This window comes from Eucyclogobius newberryi, unplaced genomic scaffold (assembly GCF_026437365.1).
Source record: "Eucyclogobius newberryi isolate DKJ021-1_F unplaced genomic scaffold, fEucNew1.0.hap1 SCAF_3, whole genome shotgun sequence".
Taxonomy (NCBI): Eukaryota; Metazoa; Chordata; class Actinopteri; order Gobiiformes; family Gobiidae; genus Eucyclogobius; species Eucyclogobius newberryi.
The window spans coordinates 11,988,740-12,010,716 of NW_027315945.1; the positions used below are offsets into that span (position 1 = coordinate 11,988,740).

General features: G+C 44.4%; 1 protein-coding gene across 2 annotated transcripts in view; it reads left to right on the top strand.

Annotated features, from left to right (window-relative positions):
• Positions 1-1,185: 1,185 nt before the first annotated feature.
• The window catches only part of iglon5 (IgLON family member 5), a 295,698-nt gene continuing 274,906 nt past the window's right edge, over positions 1,186-21,977 (top strand). Inside the window, exon 1 of one of the 2 annotated variants that reach the window (XM_072461621.1) lies at positions 1,186-1,675. In XM_072461621.1, the coding sequence (XP_072317722.1) occupies positions 1,609-1,675 (67 nt within the window). In that variant the 5' untranslated portion in view covers positions 1,186-1,608. The remainder of the gene's footprint in view (positions 1,676-21,977) is intronic. The other variant, XM_072461622.1, reaches the window with a different exon arrangement.

Sequence of the window (21,977 nt, forward strand, 5' to 3'; positions counted from 1 at the left end):
ACTCTCCCCTGACTCTCCCCTGTCTCCCCCCCGACTCTCCCCTGACTCTCCCCTGTCTCCCCCCTGACTCTCCCCTGTCTCCCCCCTGACTCTCCCCTGTCTCCCCCCTGACTCTCCCCTGTCTCCCCCCTGACTCCCCCCTGTCTCCCCCCTGACTCTCCCCTGACTCTCCCCTTTCTCCCCCCTGACTCTCCCCTGACTCTCCCCTGTCTCCCCCCTGACTCTCCCCTGACTCTCCCCTGTCTCCCCCCTGACTCTCCCCTGTCTCCCCCCTGACTCTCCCCTGACTCTCCCCTGTCTCCCCCCTGTCTCCCCCTGACTCTCCCCTGACTCTCCCCTGTCTCCCCCCTGACTCTCCCCTGACTCTCCCCTGTCTCCCCCCTGACTCTCCCCTGTCTCCCCCCTGTCTCCCCCCTGACTCTCCCCTGTCTCCCCCCTGACTCTCCCCTGACTCCCCCCTGACTCTCCCCTGTCTCCCCCCTGACTCTCCCCTGACTCTCCCCTGTCTCCCCCCTGACTCTCCCCTGACTCTCCCCTGTCTCTCCCCTGACTCTCCCCTGTCTCCCCCCTGTCTCTCCCCTGACTCTCCCCTGTCTCCCCCCTGACTCTCCCCTGTCTCCCCCCTGTCTCCCCCCTGTCTCCCCCCTGACTCTCCCCTGTCTCCCCCCTGACTCTCCCCTGACTCCCCCCTGTCTCCCCCCTGACTCTCCCCTGACTCTCCCCTGTCTCCCCCCTGTCTCTCCCCTGACTCCCCCCTGACTCCCCCTGCGTGTGCGCGCCGTCGTGTCTCCGCACGCAGCCCAGGACTCGCCATAAATCACATTAAATTAGAAAGCGCGCGGCTGTTGTTGGTGCGCACCGGCCCAACCGCCCACCATCACCCCCATCACCGCGCACACTTGATTTGCCTCCGTCCGTGCGGGACCCCCTTTTCGCCTCCCACTCCCCCTCTCCTCGCTGATTGGAGGAACGGGGCTCTCCTTGAACTGTCAATCAACGCGCATGTTCTTCTCGTAAGCGTCGCAGAGAGTGTTGCTGCTGCTGCTGCTGCTGCTGCTGCTGCTGCTGCTGATGCTACTGCTGCCTGACTCCTTCTCTCCTCTTTACGTGCTTGCGACGCGCTGCATACCAACACAGACGCACGGCTACGGGGTAATTACGCCTGGAGTGGACTCTCGCGACCGCCGCTGCCCAGGACGCACGCACTCTCCATCCCGCTCTCCGCGAGTGCACATCTCGGGAGACGATCACTGACATCAATTGCATCGTTTCTACCCAACATTCCCACTCTTTTTTTGGCACCACTTCCAAGATTTGCTCCAGCAACAACTACTCACTGGAATATCCATTTTGGTGACGCACGCAAACAGCTTTTTTTACGCATTTTTAAACGGGACTGGAAAAGTCACGTGGATTCGGATGTTTTTGTCCCGGTCGTGCGCGTAGAAGTTTGGACTATTATTGGCGTTCGGTGCATCGTTTGGCTCTGCAGAGATTTCCCCCCCGGCTGGCTCCGTAACAAAAAAAGAAGGAGAAGAAAAGGAAAAAGAGAAGAAGCAAGGAATATCACGGCATTGGGGGAAAAGGATCGATCCCAACAACTCCACTATGGGCTGCTGCGTGCTGCGGAACGCTTTGGCCGCTGCTCTCCTCCTCTTGGTGCTGCTCTGCAAAGGTAAGTTCTTTTTTGGCTTCTTTTTGCGCTCAGCTCGGGTTGCATACTAATGACCGCGAGGGTGTTTCTGCGTGTTTATACCTTCTGTGCGTTGGACATTCCTTTACGTGACAGGAATAGCCCCCCTACCCCCGCGCACACGCACACGCCGCAGTGCCAGACTGTCGCGGTGTCTGAGCGTGGACGCGCGTGCAGGAGGAGAGGATGGAGTGTGGAGTGTTTTGTTGTGCGTGTCTGATCAAAGCCAAGGTCGGGAAGGAGACGCGCGCACGCGGAGGGGACGGGGATGGTTAAAGGAGGGATGGTTTGGTGTGTGTGGTTAAAGGAGAGAGCCGTGGGGGTCAAACACGCGGCAGATCAGTGGGCAAGACGCTCCTACATTATGCATAAGTGACACAACTGGGAGGGAGAAAGCAGGAATAGAGTTGTGGGTTGTGCGGGATGTGACTCTAAATATGATGATGGATTCATAAACATTGCTCTGCAGATGCAATTTGTACGTTTTAAAACTTCAATAGTTTGCACATTTCACGCAGTGTGGTGGAGGATTGGCAGTGTGATTGGCAGCTTGTTTGTTCTGCATTTTGTGATTGTTTATTAATGTGCAAGATAATTACAATTGCAAAATAATGTTGGTAAATTGTCAGAATATACCCAAACATTTATATTTTATGATTTGGTTCGTTTTCTGATTTGAAAAAGTGTATACTGAATTTTCTTCAGAATTATACAAGGTTAAGATCATCAAATACAAAATATTTACAATTGTTGCGCTGATTTATTCGTAATTTTAAAAACATTGAACATGACGTCCACGTTGTTTATGTTGTAATTTGCTGTTTTGTTTCACAAGCTGATAAAAATCCAATCAGAATCTGAATGAGCCTAACTTGACTTTTAGACCCATAGACTTTAAGAATCAACCCCAAGGGCAAATTGTTTTCCACAAATACAACATTTGTTTGACAAACACATAGCCAGACAAAACAGCTATAGACAGGCCTTGGAATCCCAGGTCCAGTTGTGTTTGTGCTTTTTCCTTTTCCAGTAAAACAACAGGCTAAATAGTCCTCAAACCTTTAAGGGCTTTTAAACTTCAGTGTAACTCACTAGTGCATATGAACTGATTCAAATCTGGCCCAAACACCATGTGGTCTTGTATTAATTACATTTCATGACTGCTTTGGTGAATAGACTTGTTAGTTTTAGGACATGTTAATCAGATCAGCATTTTGGACATCATAACTAAATTACAATGTCTGACCTACCTAAACATGGACTTTTGTTCATTTGTTTTTGACTCACTTTTTTTTATTATTTTTTTTTGCTGCAGAGAACATTTATGTAACATGACAAGTTAGAACATTTCTTTTGGTATTCTAAAAAAATCTCCGAATGGAAAACAACATGCATTTCGTCAATATAGTAGTGGGTGGCATAGTGCATGACAAGCAATTGTTGGGAAGTTACTGAGTGTGAAGAGGTGAGGAGGTGATGAGGAGAGTGAGGAGGTGATGAGGAGAGTGAGGAGGTGAGGGAGAAGAGTGAGGAGGTGATGAGGAGAGTGAGGAGGTGATGAGGAGGTGAGGGAGAATAGTGAGGAGGTGATGAGGAGAGTGAGGAGGTGAGGGAGAAGAGTGAGGAGGTGATGAGGAGAGTGAGGAGGTGAGGGAGAAGAGTGAGGAGGTGATGAGGAGAGTGAGGAGGTGAGGGAGAAGAGTGAGGAGGTGATGAGGAGAGTGAGGAGGTGATGAGGAGGTGAGGGAGAATAGTGAGGAGGTGATGAGGAGAGTGAGGAGGTGAGGGAGAAGAGTGAGGAGGTGATGAGGAGAGTGAGGAGGTGAGGGAGAAGAGTGAGGAGGTGATGAGGAGAGTGAGGAGGTGAGGGAGAAGAGTGAGGAGGTGATGAGGAGAGTGAGGAGGTGATGAGGAGAGTGAGGAGGTGAGGGAGAAGAGTGAGGAGGTGATGAGGAGAGTGAGGAGGTGAGGGAGAAGAGTGAGGAGGTGAGGAGGAGAGTGAGGAGGTGAGGGAGAAGAGTGAGGAGGTGATGAGGAGAGTGAGGAGGTGAGGGAGAAGAGTGAGGAGGTGATGAGGAGAGTGAGGAGGTGATGAGGAGAGTGAGGAGGTGAGGGAGAAGAGTGAGGAGGTGATGAGGAGAGTGAGGAGGAGAGTGAGGAGGTGAGGGAGAAGAGTGAGGAGGTGATGAGGAGAGTGAGGAGGAGAGTGAGGAGGTGAGGGAGAAGAGTGAGGAGGTGATGGAGGAGAAGATAAGATAATCCTTTAATATCCACACAAGGGGAAATTTCGTTGTTACAACGCAGTAGAACAGGAGGAAAGGACAGATTATAAGTAGTTTCAAAAACACACTCTTAATAGAACTCTTATGAACAAAACAAAAAACTCTTAGTAACAAAACTCCTCTCCTATCTTAATAGGGAATGGAGTGGGGGAAATAAAATAAAATAGATAATAAAAATACAAAATAAAGATAAAAATCAGATAATAATAATAATAATAATAATAATAATAATAATAATAATAATAATAAAATAATGATAATAGAATAAAATAAAAACAGCTAGCACAAGACTAGGTAATACTATTAGCAGGTAAGTAAACTGTATAAAACAAAACAAAATAGAACACTCTTGTTTACAGGTATTGCACATGGTTGATTCAGTATTGCACATGGATATGATGGTATTGCACATGGTTACATCAGTATTGCACATGTTCAGGGCTAGCAGTGTTTGTTGTAGAGTCTGACAGCAGCAGGAAGGAAAGATCTGCGAAAAGAGGGTAAAGTTGATGGAGCAGAGTGGGAAAGTGATAGAGAAGAGTGAGGAGGTGATGGAGATGAGTGAGGAGGTGATGGAGGAGAGTGAGGAGGTGATGGAGGAGAGTGAGGAGGTGAGGGAGGAGAGTGAGGAGGTGATGGAGAAGAGTGAGGAGGTGATGGAGGAGAGTGAGGAGGTGAGGGAGGAGAGTGAGGAGGTGATGGAGGAGAGTGAGAAGGTGAGGGAGGAGAGTGAGGAGGTGATGGAGAAGAGTGAGGAGGTGATGGAGGAGAGTGAGGAGGTGAGGGAGGAGAGTGAGGAGGTGATGGAGAAGAGTGAGGAGGTGATGGAGAAGAGTGAGGAGGTGATGGAGAAGAGTGAGGAAGTGATGGAGGAGAGTGAGGAGGTGATGGAGGAGAGTGAGGAGGTGAGGGAGGAGAGTGAGGAGGTGATGGAGAAGAGTGAGGAGGTGATGGAGAAGAGTGAGGAGGTGATGGAGGAGAGTGAGGAGGTGATGGAGAAGAGTGAGGAGGTGATGGAGGAGAGTGAGGAGGTGAGGGAGGAGAGTGAGGAGGTGAGGGAGGAGAGTGAGGAGGTGATGGAGAAGAGTGAGGAGGTGAGGGAGGAGAGTGAGGAGGTGAGGGAGGAGAGTGAGGAGGTGATGGAGAAGAGTGAGGAGGTGATGGAGAAGAGTGAGGAGGTGATGGAGAAGAGTGAGGAGGTGATGGAGGAGAGTGAGGAGGTGAGGGAGGAGAGTGAGGAGGTGATGGAGAAGAGTGAGGAGGTGATGGAGGAGAGTGAGGAGGTGATGGAGGAGAGTGAGGAGGTGATGGAGGAGAGTGAGGAGGTGAGGGAGGAGAGTGAGGAGGTGATGGAGAAGAGTGAGGAGGTGATGGAGAAGAGTGAGGAGGTGATGGAGAAGAGTGAGGAGGTGATGGAGAAGAGTGAGGAGGTGATGGAGGAGAGAGAGGAGGTGATGGAGAAGAGTGAGGAGGTGATGGAGGAGAGTGAGGAGGTGAGGGAGGAGAGTGAGGAGGTGATGGAGGAGAGTGAGAAGGGTGATGGAGAAGAGTGAGGAGGTGATGGAGAAGAGTGAGGAGGTGATGGAGGAGAGAGAGGAGGTGATGGAGAAGAATGAGGAGGTGATGGAGGAGAGTGAGGAGGTGAGGGAGGAGAGTGAGGAGGTGATGGAGAAGAGTGAGGAGGTGATGGAGAAGAGTGAGGAGGTGAGGGAGACAGGTGTCAGAATTTGATGGAGGAGATTACAGCTTGGCAATATGATACAAATATTTCTCATTTGATTTTGTCTCATTAAAAACAAAGAAAATGATCTTTCAATAGCAGTTTTCACCTTTTAATCATTGCCTTTTAACATAAAAAATCCAATGCACTGATGGAGGAACGTGAGATGCTTCGGAAGGTGAAAAGTGAGATGGTCTTGCTCTTCCAGTGGTGAAAAAGGTTGTGGGGAAAAAAGTTGCAGAATTGCGTTAACTTAACTATAAGAATAAGCCGCGTGATTAAAAAAGTACAATCAACTGTATTTGCAGAGGAAGGACGTGTCTTTTGTAGTAATCCGCACAGTCTACAGTCCAGAGCAGCTATCATTCCACACACACACACCCACGCAGTATGCTCACCGTCCCGTGGGAAATCTCTATACAAATAAATGACTTCATCCTTTAATAACAATAATTGACGTGTCAGTGCAATAAGATGGGAGGCAGACGCAGACTACGCTTGGCCAATCTCCGGTCACGCTCGGCTTCGTACGATGCCGCACACATGCTCGAAGGCACAACGGCACAGACCACGCTCCACTGGACATTAAGATTACCCTTGTTATGTCAGCGATATGAACTCGAATACCAAGCAGACGCTCACAAGGTATATGTATTTTCATATCAAGGTGTCGTTGTGTGTTCGTTTGATTTAGTTATCATGATCCGTCACAAGTTCGTAGTTCTTAAACTTGGATAATTGCCACATCGGGTGGTTATTTTCAACATTACTGCAATTGGAGTTGACAGTGTGCTTTTGTTTTTTATCAACGTCTACAAGGAGAAAGTGACATTTGAGTGAAGCTGCAATGACGGACTAAATAATTGAGATCACAGATTGAAAAAAGAAAAGTTTTTGCTCTGGAGTCAACAAGAAGAAATATGTTATTCTGGAAATGAAACATTTTACACTTTTTTTTCATTCATTCATTTTTTACCGCTTTTTCCCATTAGGGGTCGTGGGTGACTGGAGCCTATCCCAGTGACTTTGGGCCTCGTCGCACGGCCTTTACACAATTTGATATGGAAAAATGTAGTTTGTACCTCATTTCTCCTTCATAACTCATGTTTTGGTGCTTGGTGCTTGTCATGCATAATGTAACGCTACTAAGACAGACCCTGTACACACATTTTTTTAAACTTTCTATCTGGTTGGTGGTAGAGGTTCAGTTTTTAAGCCTCACTTTCAGCAGGCTCATTTCTGTCTCCCAGCACAACACCTGTCTGTGCCAATCACACGTCAGAGCCAGGCTTGATCTGTGAAAGCCTGTCTTTACTTAGCTCCACTTTGTGCCAAGAGGCCATTCGCTTTAAAACACTGTGGATGCTTCCCGACAGCAACAAGACGGATTGAAAAATGATGGAGAAAGGCGGGAAAATGTTGGGGGGGGGGAAATGATGCGATGACAACCAAGCAAGATTTGTAATAAATTAAGTGCAAGGTTATTGACTAGTCTTGTAGGTAGTCAGCGCACTCTTCGCGTGAACGGGATCTGGATGGAGGGAAGATCCACTAGAGAAACTAATGGCCCAATTCCAAATCAAAATGAAAAATGCAGCTCATAGTGTTCCCCATATCCTGCATTGTTGCTCATTTAGACCTCCATTTGGTTGTGAATTTATTGTAGGAAGCATCGACAAAGGAGTGAGAAATTCACTATGAATCTATGTATCTGGGACATAAAATTCCTGCAATAGAAATGATCAATGTAATCAGTGTAATGAATGTTCAGTTTAGAATGTACATTTGGCAGAGAGAGAAAATGGCTATCACCAAGACATGGAATAAACCAACAATCAAAGACTAGGCTCTAGAAACAATGGACATTTATAGGATGGAAACGGTTAATTTGAAAAAAATAAAATAAGACAACTAACAAATATCTGAAATGATTGGGACTGATATACACTTTTTTGTGTTCTCTCATTGGGTCGTTTATTTTTGTCTTCTTTTTTTGTATTTGTTGTTTCTCTAAAGAAAAAAGGGCCTTCTATCTGCACATCATATATTTTTCATATCATTTTTCAGTTTCGCTTTAGTCCTCGTCTATTCCTGTTTTTCTTTGGCACTGATTTAGCCCAAGCTTATTTGTGATTTCTCAGTTTTATTTTTGCACTGTAGTTGTGAGCAGGCAAAGTATCGTCAAAGAAGCTAAACGTTTATTCGGAAATAGACTTGGATTGCTATTTAAATCAAACTCCACTCACAGCCACAGTGTAAATGCACTGTTAAACCGGGCATTTCCTGGAGGACTAAAGGGGAGATGGAGTGTGAATGGAGAAGCGAAATTTAGACGTACGAGGAACAGTTTGGTCTAAAAGGCATTAACACTCCAAACGTCACCCTTGCAGCCAAAGTCGTGTCTAATGACCTCTAATCAGAGCTGAGGCGCAAGATGTTTACAGGCCTCTTGAGATGTATTGGCAAGTGAATGCAATACCCTTTCATTCTTTCTTTCATGATTTTTTCTTCTTCTTCTTTCTACCACTTGTTCCCGTAAGGGCCCGCCTATCCCAGTGACTTTGGGCCTTTGGCGGGGTTCGCCCTGGACAGGGGCCAGCACGTCGCAGGGTCCATATACCGGTGCAATACCCTTTTAGACCTCAAAACACACTTGCATGCCTGATAATTCCATGATATATCGAGCAGATCCATCCAAGTGGAAAAACATGGAGCCCCACTCAAAAGCCGGTCAAACCTCCAGCCTTTGTCCCCGGGGCTCTTGAGATCCCGTCCAAGCCCCGCCGAGTCCAACAGTTGCAGATAAACACAACCTGCTCAACTAGCCAATCATTCCCAATTCCAAACATGGGGAACAACAGTGCACACAGACCATAGATTTCAAAGGGAGACGGGGGAGGGGGAGGAAACACAGAGGACCTTCCAAAATCGTACCAAGGCATCTGTTGGTCTTGGCATCTTAAATTCTCAATATACCAAAAGCCAAGGCTGGTGATACTGGGAAGTGTGCATGGGATGTTGAGAAGGGCAGGAGACGGAGAGCATGCGTGGGCACTACTGAGCATGTGCGGTGTGCGTGGACCCCATTTGGCCTCCATATGCCGCCGGAACGAGAGGGATGGCGCGGGCGACATGGCGACCCCACCTGTTCGCGCCTATGTTGGGGCCCGGACTCTTCCGCTTGCCCAAAAACAGATGAGCGTGGCCGTTCCATCTGGTGACCGTTTGAACTTCGGGAGTACAGGTGCATACTGTATGGAGTTCCATTGAAGCGCGGAGCTGGAATCTAAGGAATCGTAGCCGTTTATTATTTGTGTCGCGTTTGTATTTGTTCACTTCATCTTCTCTATGTGGATGTTGCATGTGACCCATCCTTCAATGAAACTGAAAGGAGCATCTCCAAATCTTGTGCCAGGATATGGTCAGGATTTACTTATTGGAAGATGAGCTAACATGTTGTTGTTTAGGTTAATGGAAAGATGAGTACAGTTTATAACTTCAGCTTTCTACTCTTTAGAGGATTTGCCTCTCCATGAGTTCAGGAAGGCGTGGCCCATGCAGTGATATTAAGTGATTATTTGTGGTCTCACTCCTCATGTCTTTGGGGTCAATATGATCCTGTTAAGACAATTTGTTGGGTCACAGCTGGCAGACCTCTAATTGTGAGGTTCCAACAACTTAACCATAGCTAATCAAAGATGCCAGGCAGTGTTAGGCTCCGTTGCTTAGTGACAAGTCTAAAACTTTGGAAAAAGCACAAACAAAACCAATAGAGGTACTTTGGTACTTTTTTTTTTTTTTCATCAGCGCTGCCGTGACTGTAACAGGCTCCTTACTTCCAGTGAATACAACGCTCTCCTGTGTCATTTATAAGCAGGTTAAATCCACACACTTTTCTTCTTTTTGTTTTATTATGTGCATGGAAAGGCAGTCCACGCTCATATCCTCGAATATTTATTTTAATTAGTTTGTTCAATCACGTGACACTTGCGCTCTACTCTGCTTGCAACCCATTTCTTCTGATATGTGTGGCTGTGCTTGAGTGTGTGAGACAAATATTCTTTGCAAAGTGTTTTTATTGCTCAAATATGCATTGAAAACTCATTCTTACAATGATCATGGTCGCCATTCCACAGATCTGACCAGTAGTGGGTTAATGCATTTTAAGTGACTTGATTCTTAACTGTAATAAACTGAATAATGGAAAATCATTAACATCTGCTTCCATATGACCTGCTATTTTGTCCTTTTTGTGTCTATAATCCGAGGCAGTCTCTCTAGTCTCCTCCCATCTCACGCTCATCTCTCTAGTCTCCTCCCATCTCACGCCCATCTCTCTAGTCTCCTCCCATCTCACGCTCATCTCTCTAGTCTCCTCCCATCTCACTCTCATCTCTCTAGTCTCCTCCCATCTCACGCCCATCTCTCTAGTCTCCTCCCATCTCACGCTCATCTCTCTAGTCTCCTCCCATCTCACTCTCATCTCTCTAGTCTCCTCCCATCTCACGCTCATCTCTCTAGTCTCCTCCCATCTCACGCTCATCTCTCTAGTCTCCTCCCATCTCACGCTCATCTCTCTAGTCTCTTCCCATCTCACGCTCATCTCTCTAGTCTCCTCCCATCTCACGCTCATCTCTCTAGTCTCCTCCCATCTCACTCTCATCTCTCTAGTCTCCTCCCATCTCACGCTCATCTCTCTAGTCTCCTCCCATCTCACGCTCATCTCTCTAGTCTCCTCCCATCTCACTCTCATCTCTCTAGTCTCCTCCCATCTCACTCTCATCTCTCTAGTCTCCTCCCATCTCACTCTCATCTCTCTAGTCTCCTCCCATCTCACGCTCATCTCTCTAGTCTCCTCCCATCTCACTCTCATCTCTCTAGTCTCCTCCCATCTCACTCTCATCTCTCTAGTCTCCTCCCATCTCACTCTCATCTCTCTAGTCTCCTCCCATCTCACTCTCATCTCTCTAGTCTCCTCCCATCTCACGCTCATCTCTCTAGTCTCCTCCCATCTCACGCTCATCTCTCTAGTCTCCTCCCATCTCACTCTCATCTCTCTAGTCTCCTCCCATCTCACGCCCATCTCTCTAGTCTCCTCCCATCTCACGCTCATCTCTCTAGTCTCCTCCCATCTCACTCTCTTCTCTCTAGTCTCCTCCCATCTCACTCTCATCTCTCTAGTTTAGTATTGTGATATTTGAATATACTTTTTTATTCATGATCTTTTTCAACTTTTTGTTGTTTTAATTTGATTAATTTACGTTTAAAAACATTTCTGTCAGATGGAGTACCTTGATGTTTAGATGGTATATTTAGTTTGTTGTCACGTTACTTTTGGGAAATATTGTGCAATTCTATTATGTTCAGACTCGTTTCAATTTGGCCCTAATTTGGCCCCAGTTTAGTCAAGACGTAGACTTAGTTTGGTCCTCTTCTAGTCCTGGTTTACTTCCCGGTTAAATCCAAGTTTTATCCGAATGTATGCAAAAGTGGTGCTTGATAATAAGTTCAATATCACAATTATAATAACACAAAATCGTCGTACTTTTTATGTTACCATGGTTTTATACTAGTTCTGATGAAGCTCGAGATCATTCTATAGCTGTTCCGAAAAGGTCTTGTTTATGTCATGATTTCATCATCCATGCTAGTTTTAGTATCAATTAGTATTTGATTTTCTATACTTTTTGACAACCCTATTGGGAACAAAGCTTTAATCTTTGATTTAGATTTGGTTTAATCATGGTGCTAGACCTGGTTTAATCCTGGTTTAACCTTATGTTATCCTGCAGTAAACAAATGACCAAAACACTCTTTTTAACCTCTCTGATCTCTTAACGACACAAGGCCACTTAATGCATAATGGTAATATTCTCTTTTGCACATCCTGCCCAGCTACTGTCATAACACCAGTTCTCCAAGTTTAAGGGTTAATGGTTTAATTTTGTGTGATTTTATTCTTCATTCTCCCAACCTCTGCGTGTCAAGTCTCATGCACGACGCTGGTTGTGATTAATTGCGTCAGTGCCTCATGCATATTTACTGTATGTATGAGTGGACGATTGCCATTGCCATGCACCTTTTATATTAATGCTTCTGAGACGTGTTTGGTGAAAGAGAGAATAAATGAGATGAGGAAGGGGCCCCGATGGCACACCAAGGGCCGGGCACGGAGCACACCCACAGAGCGGCCTGTGGCTCTGCACGCCAAGTAGGAGCCCTCTGAATAGACTAATGGTGTTTTTGTAGCTGAAAAGAAGGCCCTTTTTGATCCGGACGATGTGCTATTGTGCAAGGCCGAAGCGTGTATGGCTACGTGTGTCTGAGAGTGTGAAGATAAAAGCATCGCCTCTTCTCTTCTGTGAATATTTGTTGTGAAGAATGTGGTGCAGTGACAGTCAAGTGTAGGGAATTACCAGAGATGGAATTATGTTTAAAGAAGGATGCTCTTTCTGCCTGTTTACCTGGATCTCATCATACTGTGCAAGTCAGTGCTGAATAATGTGAAACATACAAAAAAACAACTCTATACTATAGTTATATCGATACAGCATCCAACAATTACAATACTGAAGATTTAGAATCACAATATTTTGATATTTAAGCACACCTCAAATCACCTCATTCATTTACCCAAGTTTATTGATTTCAGTTATGATAATAGGGCGAAAAAACATCAGAATTCAACAAATATTCACAATTACTAAGAGACCATGACCAAACAACAGATACATATTTCATTTCCTTTCATTTCCATCATCTAACACAGTACTGTTCTTCTATTTCGTGACCAGCTTTTTTAAATCTATAATGCAACCTGAATAATCACAATTATTGATGAACCAAATCTTGACATCCCTAGTCTACAAGCCCTCACAAAACTCACACTGGGGGCTCAGGGGTTGGTTTTGATCCCTTTCAAGTATTCCAAAAGTAGATAAGGGAAGATATCAATTCCATTTTGTACTTTGTTCAGTCAGAAACCATACAATTATTAACACATGTAGACTAGACACTTTTATTAACAAATAGCCTGTTCAAAACACTGCCATGTTTTCAAGTATTCATTACATATAGCTAACTATTTACAATTACGAAAAAAGAAAAAAAACTCTGACAGCCCCCTGAAACCATGCAATGTCTAGTTGCTGCTGCATTCAGTGAAAAACACAAATATCTACGGAAAATGTAAAGCTCTTCAAATCACACCCTTACTAACCACAACCGCAGTCCTCTGTAGTCCTAACGTACACACTTTGGAGTCAGCTGTGGAGGAATCTAGGTGTACTTATATTAAAAAGCCATGTTTCCATTTGAAACCCATCTGATATCTTAGCAGGTTTGTAGTTATTTATATATTATATTCTAAGCGCCAAGCCAACCACATCCACACTACTTTGATGAGCTCCGACTCTTTGGATATCGCCGCTGCTGCATGATTTATGACGTGGCGGATGGTGCCCTTTTAACAGTCATGTTCTTTCTCCATAATGCATGCTCTTCCAGCCTTCCAGACGGACGGGCGTTGGACTTCTAGCCTCCCAGAGCAGCAGGCGGGATTGCTCTTCCTGGCGAATCCGAGTTGGGCAGAGAAGCTTTGCCTGCGATGTTCACAGTTCGCATCAATATCCAATCACTCGTCCACGCCGGCTTACAAGATTGGAGGCACCTTTGTATCCACTTCTCCATTGAGCCCTGCTGGAGCTGAGTGCTGCTGCGGCAAATTTGATCTGGATTTGAATAGAATTTGAAAACAATTTTGCACCACATTTGATTTGGAATATGACTTGCTACTGACTTGCTTCAGTATATTACAGTGGCAGTGTTCACACACCCAAACTAAACATGGACCAGACCAGGATTTGACCATGACTTGAACAGGAACAAACCAGCTTTACATCAGGACTAAACTGGGAGGAAACAGGACCAAACTTAATAATTTTGACGAGACAACTAATCTACACTAGCAACACTATTTGAATTAGAACATTCATTGATTTTTTACAAAACCAGAGTAGACATTGCAACAATCTTCTTAATTACTTTCCTATCTGTTGTAAAAATGAATGGTTGTTCCCTGCAAACATCTGTCTTTTACTTCCAGGCCACTTTTTTCACGCAGCACATGTTAAAACCATGTGTAAACCCTCCTTGTCAATGTGTTCAATTCACCCTCTAATCCAACTAAGTAAAATAATTAAAACTCAATTTAAAATACAGTTTAAGAAAGATGTTTTATGCAATAAAAATGTCCAATGGGGGTGAAGAGCGAGGAGAAACATTCAGAAAATCATCAGAACCAAAAATTGGATCGCACAAGACTGAGGTTGCAGAGGATCATTGAACCACCAAACCTCTTGGCCATAGTGCAGCACAAGATTGATCATTTTTGCATATGTTTTTAAATTCTTTTCACGTACATCTTCTCCATGTAATTGTCCTACAAGCTAGCTTCTGTGAGACCACACAAACAAAAGGCTCCACAATTGACCAATCAGAACTGCTGCTTTTGGCGGAAGCCCGTCTCTGGGGGAAAGTTCTTGTCAGTTCTTGCCAGTTGTTAGATTTCAAGCTACAGAGAACTCACATAAAAGCCTGAATCGCCCGGGCAACCCAATCTTCTGGTGTCTTGTTCATTATCATTCACTCACAACATTGTGCTTTGGCAACATTTCCAATTACAGGCTACACGGACATGACTATCCCCTCAGCTGGCGACCCCGCGACCCTTACAACATCTCGTAGCGTTAGCAGTTAGCGCCGCTTGGTCCGGAGCTGTGACTTGCCGGGTCACGATCTGAATTCCTCAGAGAATTGCTATAGCCGCCTTGATGCCGTGGACGACCGCAGTAGCACCACTCTTACCCTTGAGACTCTCTCTGTCGCTTCTAATAAACACTTCGCCGGCCCGCACATATTGGTTTTGGGGCTTGGGCAATTACATAGTGTCAGTGTCATAAATAATGATTATGGCTCGGCTTGTTTGCAATTATAATTACACTTCTAATATGGAGTTCAGTGTAACGGAAAGGAACTGGGACTGCTTTCAACTTGGGGAATATGACTTGTGCTATGTTTAATTAGTGTCGCAATGTACTCTAATGTAGTTCTTATGTTGTACTATATGTCCCTATGTGGTTAACCAAAGGGATTTGTTGGAATTTGTATGCTACACTAGTATCGTGACATATCTTTCATGTTAGTGAACCTGTATATTTCATAGAATTAATATTTGATCAAATTTTGGTTAAAGGATTTGTTTCTATATGCCTGGAACAGAATTATTCCACAGTTAGCTGCCTAAAGAGAACATACCGTGCACTGCTAGAGTAGATGAACATCAACATGAATAATTTAGGACACATTCTTACATGAATGTTTTTGAAAACTACCAGTTTAAATATCGATTAGTATCTGGCTATTGATATACAACAATTGTTTCTACATCAGCAAAAAACTATATCTTCCATCTAACATTGTTGTGTATATTGTTATCCAACCTTATGCCCTTCTCTACCAAAAGCAATCTTTATTGCTAACACTAGTGTAAGCACACCTTAAGTCATATCTTGGAGATTCCAACACATGTTTCGTCTGTCGCGGTATCTCATCCAATATTATATAGGTATCTTTTTATTATTCCAACGGTAGCTATGGTTTTATTTACCATAGAAATTGCTTGAACAAGCTTGGATTTGTCATATATATATATAATATCCTCACATGCACATACACCGCTGTGGATTAAGTCTTTTACTGGGGTCGGCAGAAGAAGATGAATCTCCACTATTCCCCTATTGACATGTGAGTGTGAATCAATGAAGAGCACATGGACAAAACCAAATGGGCCGCTTGGTTTGACTCACGCTTACCTAAGCAGAAATGCATATACAGCATATCACGACAAATTTTATAAAACGTCATTGACCTATGTGTGATACAGTAAGAATATCAACTTTTTTATATGATTTCCTGGCATATTTTATGGGGGAGCGCTGTTTTTGTTTCAGATAGTGCGCTGATGTTACGCTGTTAGGAAGATTGAACAGTGTTCGAGGGAATGTTCCGATGCTCTCTTTGTGCCCGCCAGTTAGCATCCCTGGAAGCACAATTCAGATTAGTGCTAGCGCGCCTGGTCCGCGGGGAGACGTCAAGGGGTCCTGCTTCTCCCTGTCCTCATTACCCAAAGACAAGGAGCGCGCCGGCAAATCAATGGCAGAGGCTTAGGCGCTTAATGCAGCCCATGTCTACTGATGGGACTTGGCTTTGTGTGTTGCACGATTTCTCTTGTCTGGTGCATGTGGAAGTTTAATCACTGGCGCTACAACAGAAGGCGGCAGAAAAACATTAGTTGCAAAAAAGGGTAAGCTGAATCGCCCTGACGTTAGAACAAGCCCAAAAGCTGCTCGGGTATTTACCAAAGGGACATACTATTGTGCACAAGGCCTTAAATTACCCGGCGATAACGTCAGATTCATCGCTGAATCCGGTTACTCCGAATGCTTACGCGGTAACAATTGTAATTAGAGTGAGTCAGTTCATTGTTGCCATGACGATAGCCAATAACCTGCAGTTGTTTACAAGTTTCTTTATAGAAGAAAGCCAGGGCATCACCTCAGTGTTTGCTGACAACAACCCGTATCTGAGAAGGACACAGGGAGTTGCTCTGTTGGGTTCAAACTGCGGTTTAAAAGAAGGTCGTGACTGCAGAGCCGCGGCGCGATCAAATGGCCCAGCAGTTTCAGGAACCGCGGCACTGCCATATAGCCTCATGACTAACCCTAACCTTAACCTTAACCTTAACCTTAACCTTAACCCTAACCTTAACCTTAACCTTAACCCTAACCTTAACCTTAACCCTAACCTTAACCCTAACCCTGACCCTGACCCTGACCCTAACCTTAACCCTAACCTTAACCTTAACCTTAACCCTAACCTTAACCCTAACCCTAACCCTAACCCTAACCTTAACCCTAACCCTAACCTTAACCTTAACCCTAACCTTAACCTTAACCCTAACCTTAACCCTAACCCTAACCCTGACCCTGACCCTGACCCTAACCTAAACCTTAACCTTAACCTTAACCTTAACCTTAACCTTAACCCTAACCTTAACCTTAACCTTAACCCTAACCCTAACCTTAACCCTAACCTTAACCCTAACCCTAACCCTAACCTTAACCCTAACCTTAACCTTAACCTTAACCCTAACCTTAACCTTAACCCTAACCTTAACCCTAACCCTAACCCTGACCCTGACCCTGACCTTAACCCGGCGGTCTAAAACGGCGCGGTCAAATAGAGCAGCAGTTTCAGGAGCCGCGGCACAAAATAACATGGCAGTTTCGGCCACGCCGCGGCTCTGTAGACACTCTCTTAAAATAATCAAATGACTTGGCTGATCCATCTCGAAAGAAAGAAAGAAAGTCAATCAATCAATCAATATTCTCAAAAAAAAACATAATTTACAAATTCTTATCAACCAAATATGCCAAAATACAATAATGAAGTATCTGTAACACCTTTGTATTCAGCTTCAACAATCCAAGTTTCTTTTTCTAATTCCAGTTGCAACAACCAAACTATTTATTCTCTGTTTACTCTGTTTAACCTTTGTAATCTTGTGCAGCATATTGAAAAACATAACAAGGTATATGTAGAGATGCACTCATACTAACATTTCACTTCAAATTCACCATCACTCGACACAGTAGCAGATATGGCACCTTGTATTTACTCAGGGTTAGCACCACTGGTCGCAACTAAATGCCTAATCACGCTTTCTTTATTTCTCTTTTCGACTTTTGTTTAAACACTACCTCTGACATCTATGGTCTGTGGCTGTGCTCTTCCCCGCAATCGCGAGGCATGGCAAGACAAGGGAAATAAATAAAGCCGAGGAAAACAGATCAATAAATATTTCAGCATCTCTCCCCTTCGCCGTCTCCTGGAGCCATTGGAGACCAAATTGGGGGGTGTATGAGTTGGTGGAGGGGGTGGATTCACTGGTAATTGTGTTCTGACTCTCATTCAGAGCAGAGCCGGGAGTGAAAGCACGAAGGAGAATAGTGGATAATTGTGCGACGGGAGTTTTAATAGACAGTTGGCCGGGGTGACACCGGTTGGCTAACGAGGTTCACATACCTATATTGTCTCCATTGGGAACCTGCGAGAAAAGAAAGGTGTAAGAAGGTGTGAAAGGTTGGGCCCCGGACTTTGCGGGGACATAAAGGAGGATCTTTTTGGTCGGATTGTTGTCCACGCTCTATCCAGGTCTGCTGTTGACCTCGGATGGTGCGGGGGGGATGGATGGTGGTGATTCGGAGCTGGTCTAGAGAGCTGCAGTGGAAGGGAAGGAACATATCGATCACAGTTTTCTCTTGAGATGTATTATTTATGCACTCAAGATGTATTGACCGGTAGGAAGATTGCGTTAAAAGTGCATTCAGGGCAAGATGATATTGATAAATAAGGGGCTGATAAATGTTGGTCATGTCATCTATTTTAAAGCTTTGTTATTTTGCAGTTCAGTTGTTGTGGTTCACCTTGCTTCTCTTAAAAAAAAAAGTAGTTCTAGACCTATGGTAAGAGCCAAACGAATCATGCAGGGGAATATTATATGTGCCAAAGTGTTAGAGAGAGCTTGGAAGATGTTTTTTGTGAACACTCAACCAAGTTGTAATGTTGTTTCCATGGTAGTATATTGGTTCATGGGCACATACTGCAAAGGTAAACCATCTGTCTACATGACTGTTGTGTACACAGTGCTTTTGATGCCTTCTGTTAAAGCATTTGACCACTTGTCCCAAGATGTATCTCTCCTATGGGAAACAATAAAGGAGAGTTTGAACCCTTTCTCCCACAAGTTGTTTGATCCAGAATACACCATCATGTTTATACTATCCAAACTCTTCGTCAGATTAAATCTGATCATTTCAGCGCTCAAAATGCCTTCCCTATCCAAATTTTCAATGCTAGTTACGATTTTTAACCTGCTTCAGTCTTCAGTATGTCAACTGCCTCCCTCTGTCAGTGCCTTGTACTTTCCAATAAGCATACTCATGACCTGCTTTCCATTTATTTTCATGCATTATATTTATAAATGCTTTATGTCTTCATCTTCTTCGGTGCGGCTTCATCCTCCCTTCTCCCTACAGTTCTACAGACCATATGTCCATTGTCATTTGTAATTCCTGTCAGCACCTGTACTTGTGGGTGTGGAGTTTACACAGCGAGCGTCTCGAAATGAGTTTGAGGCGGTCAGCGCACCAGCCGGCAGGCATAGTGGGCGCGACCACCATCAAATCTCCCTCCCCGGCTTTGCGATCACTCTACCATGAAATGTGCACACGTACGCTGCATGCATGTTTCATTCTACAGAGCTGGCTAGAACACACGACTGGCTGCGTGCACGGGGGTGGACAGGCCAGAGCGATGGAGGACGCATGAAAAAATGATGGAACGGAGGAAGAGAGACAGATGGTGTGAGGGAGGAAGGAGGAAACTCAAATACCTGCAACAGCCGCTGATCGAGATGGATAGAATTTGCCAGCAGATGATTAGGTGGAATAAAAAACATTACGATGCGGTCTTGGCAATAAAAAAGTGTTTGGGTGCAATTTCAGTGGTCGGTGGGTCACTGGCTCCGTGATTTGATTGGCACATTAGGGAGTGTGGGGTAATGTGATATGCCTCTGGTAAGGCAGTCACTTCAACATGCTAATAACATGCTCATGTGGGCCCTGGCGCTAATGTGTGTATAATAAATGAGGCTTGTCAGACATCAACAGGTTGGGTGCAAATATTAGATTAACATATTATTAGAATGCAAATTTGACGGTCTTAGATGATTCATGTATTTAAATGTGTATATACCATATTGGCGAACTCATATGTTAATTGATGCGTTTGTAAGAACTGTTGAAAAGGGTTGTATAATCAGGAACTTAATGTGCATTAGTGAGAAAATTACAGTCTTGTCCATTTTGAACCCAGTCGTGGTTTCGGAACTGAATTTTCCACACATTTATGATAGACTTTTCACAAAATTATTTTTCCCCAGAAAGTCCACGGGAAAAAATTGTGGGAAGTTTATTTCTGGAACCAAGTTGTGGGCGGACAGTGTTGAGTTCTATAATATTTTTTCTCAAGACACATAAAGACGCTGTAAACACAAATACATTTGCTTTATAAAGCTTCATGTATAATGGGTCTTTTTCAACCTGCCTTATGAATATCTGTGTTACTCTTGCAGAACTCTTACATTAGTCATGGTGTGTTTTTGCCAGAATGACCATCATGATCATAACAAGTAACAGACAGCAAATTAGTTAGTTGAAGACAAACAATTTGAGAGATGCATATTTATAAAGTCCATGTAGGGTGTGCAATAAATATCTTTTTCTTTAACTGTCTTATATATGTTTATAAAACCTAATACTAAAACCAACATTTATTTAAAGAACACATTTAGTGAAATTTACCTTTTTACCACCTTATAAACTTCCCTCATCATAAACATTCCTGGGGATGGATTAATTTAGGATTGTCTTGAGTTTATGAGACTTTATTGTTCTGAGCCTCCGAAAACACTTCTTTTCAAATTTTCCGGAATTGTGATGTCATAGGTGGCCTGCACTTTTTTAAGATCTATAAATCATCACCAGACTCATTCTAGTTCGAGCCTCAAATCACGTTCATTACAACTGCATTCTTACATTAGCACATTGAGGCAACCTAGCTTTTGTTGTTCCCCCCCACATGTCAATTCAATCTGCTGCCAGTAGATGATAACACCAAATCCTGATGGGGAAACACCCACCTGACCGATTTTCACTACGAACAATTTTTTTAAGGTTATAGAACATGGAACGCCAAAGCAAGTATACAAGCGCATGTTTAAATAAATTACAATGCATTATTTGCCCACATTACCCAGTTCTAATTCCTTTTATTTATTTTTTGTATCTTTTTAAGGATTTATTGATCTGGAGGCTTTTCATTAGACATGATTGCATAGTATGGAAAATGGAGATGAGACTAGATAAGGACAATGCAGCAAATTGTCGCGAACCGGATTCAAACTCCCAACGCTGCTGGTTACTCACAGGTGCGCACATGTGCTATCCACTCGACCACAGTGCGGCGCCCCCAGTTCTGATTCCAAGCACAACCCTAACCCATTGCCCTCAGAACAGAATATGGGGCTGTTGAGCTCTATACTGTGGGACATCAGCCATCAGCCGGTTCAGATTGGAAGTTCCCTGGGCAGAACTCTAATCCACAAAATACATGCTACATCCAACCGCATGGCATGGTGCATTGAGAGACGTACCCAGCCCCTATTGTGCACAATTCCGCTCCTGTCTCTCTCACCTTCTTCCCAGCCAACTTCCACTGTTCCTGCCAAATCACACCTGCCAAGAAGAACTGTCTCCCCAAACTACATCAAAAGTTGATAAAAGTCCATATACGTAGTTTCTTGGCCCGTTACAAGTTTAGGTTTCTTGGGGCCATCATTGTTTTTTTTTTCGGACCAAAAGCACTTGAGAGTGCTGTCCTTGTTTTGAGAGAGCGGAGGTGTACGCCGGCAGTCAAAAGGTCACCTCCTGTGTGTCCTGGTGGAACAGTGTGTGATGTGCGTGTCTCTGCGGAGGTATCGGGTGTTAGCCTGTGTGCTGTGAAGGGCAGAGGACTTTTTCTTTTGTGCCGTTCCAAATCCAAGCACAAAATATAGATGTTTTCAAGTTGGTTAGTCATCCACCAATGCATCATCTTTATATAAACTGCTCTCGTCAAGTGGTTCAACTGACACAAGCTCGGAATGTTCTTAATGTATGAGCGTCCCACAACATTCAGTGAAGCGTGGATCCAAAAATTTTGGGCTCCATCTGTCTGATTGCTCATTTATCTAGCTCCAGGTGACCATATTAATCCAGTAATCACTCCCCATGACGCGCCCCGAATCCTCTATCTAGCTAGCGTCACCCCCGGCTTCGTCAATACCTGCCTTCGTCAAAACCGATGTGCCATTTCCAACAGCCACAAAATGTAATCAACTCGCTCCCTGTCAGAAGTGAACTCCTGGTGCAGCCTGCCAGATAGAGATACACTGTCCTTTTAAAGCACTCTGGATTCGTTAAGGTGGAGTTTGTGTGTGGTTTTCTTGTAATAAAGTGTCTGTATCAGGACATGGTGACACGGTGACGTTCTAAAGTCTTTGAATGCGAGATATCTTTCGGCAACGCCTCGACGGTTACCGAGTCAATGCGGGCACTGTCAT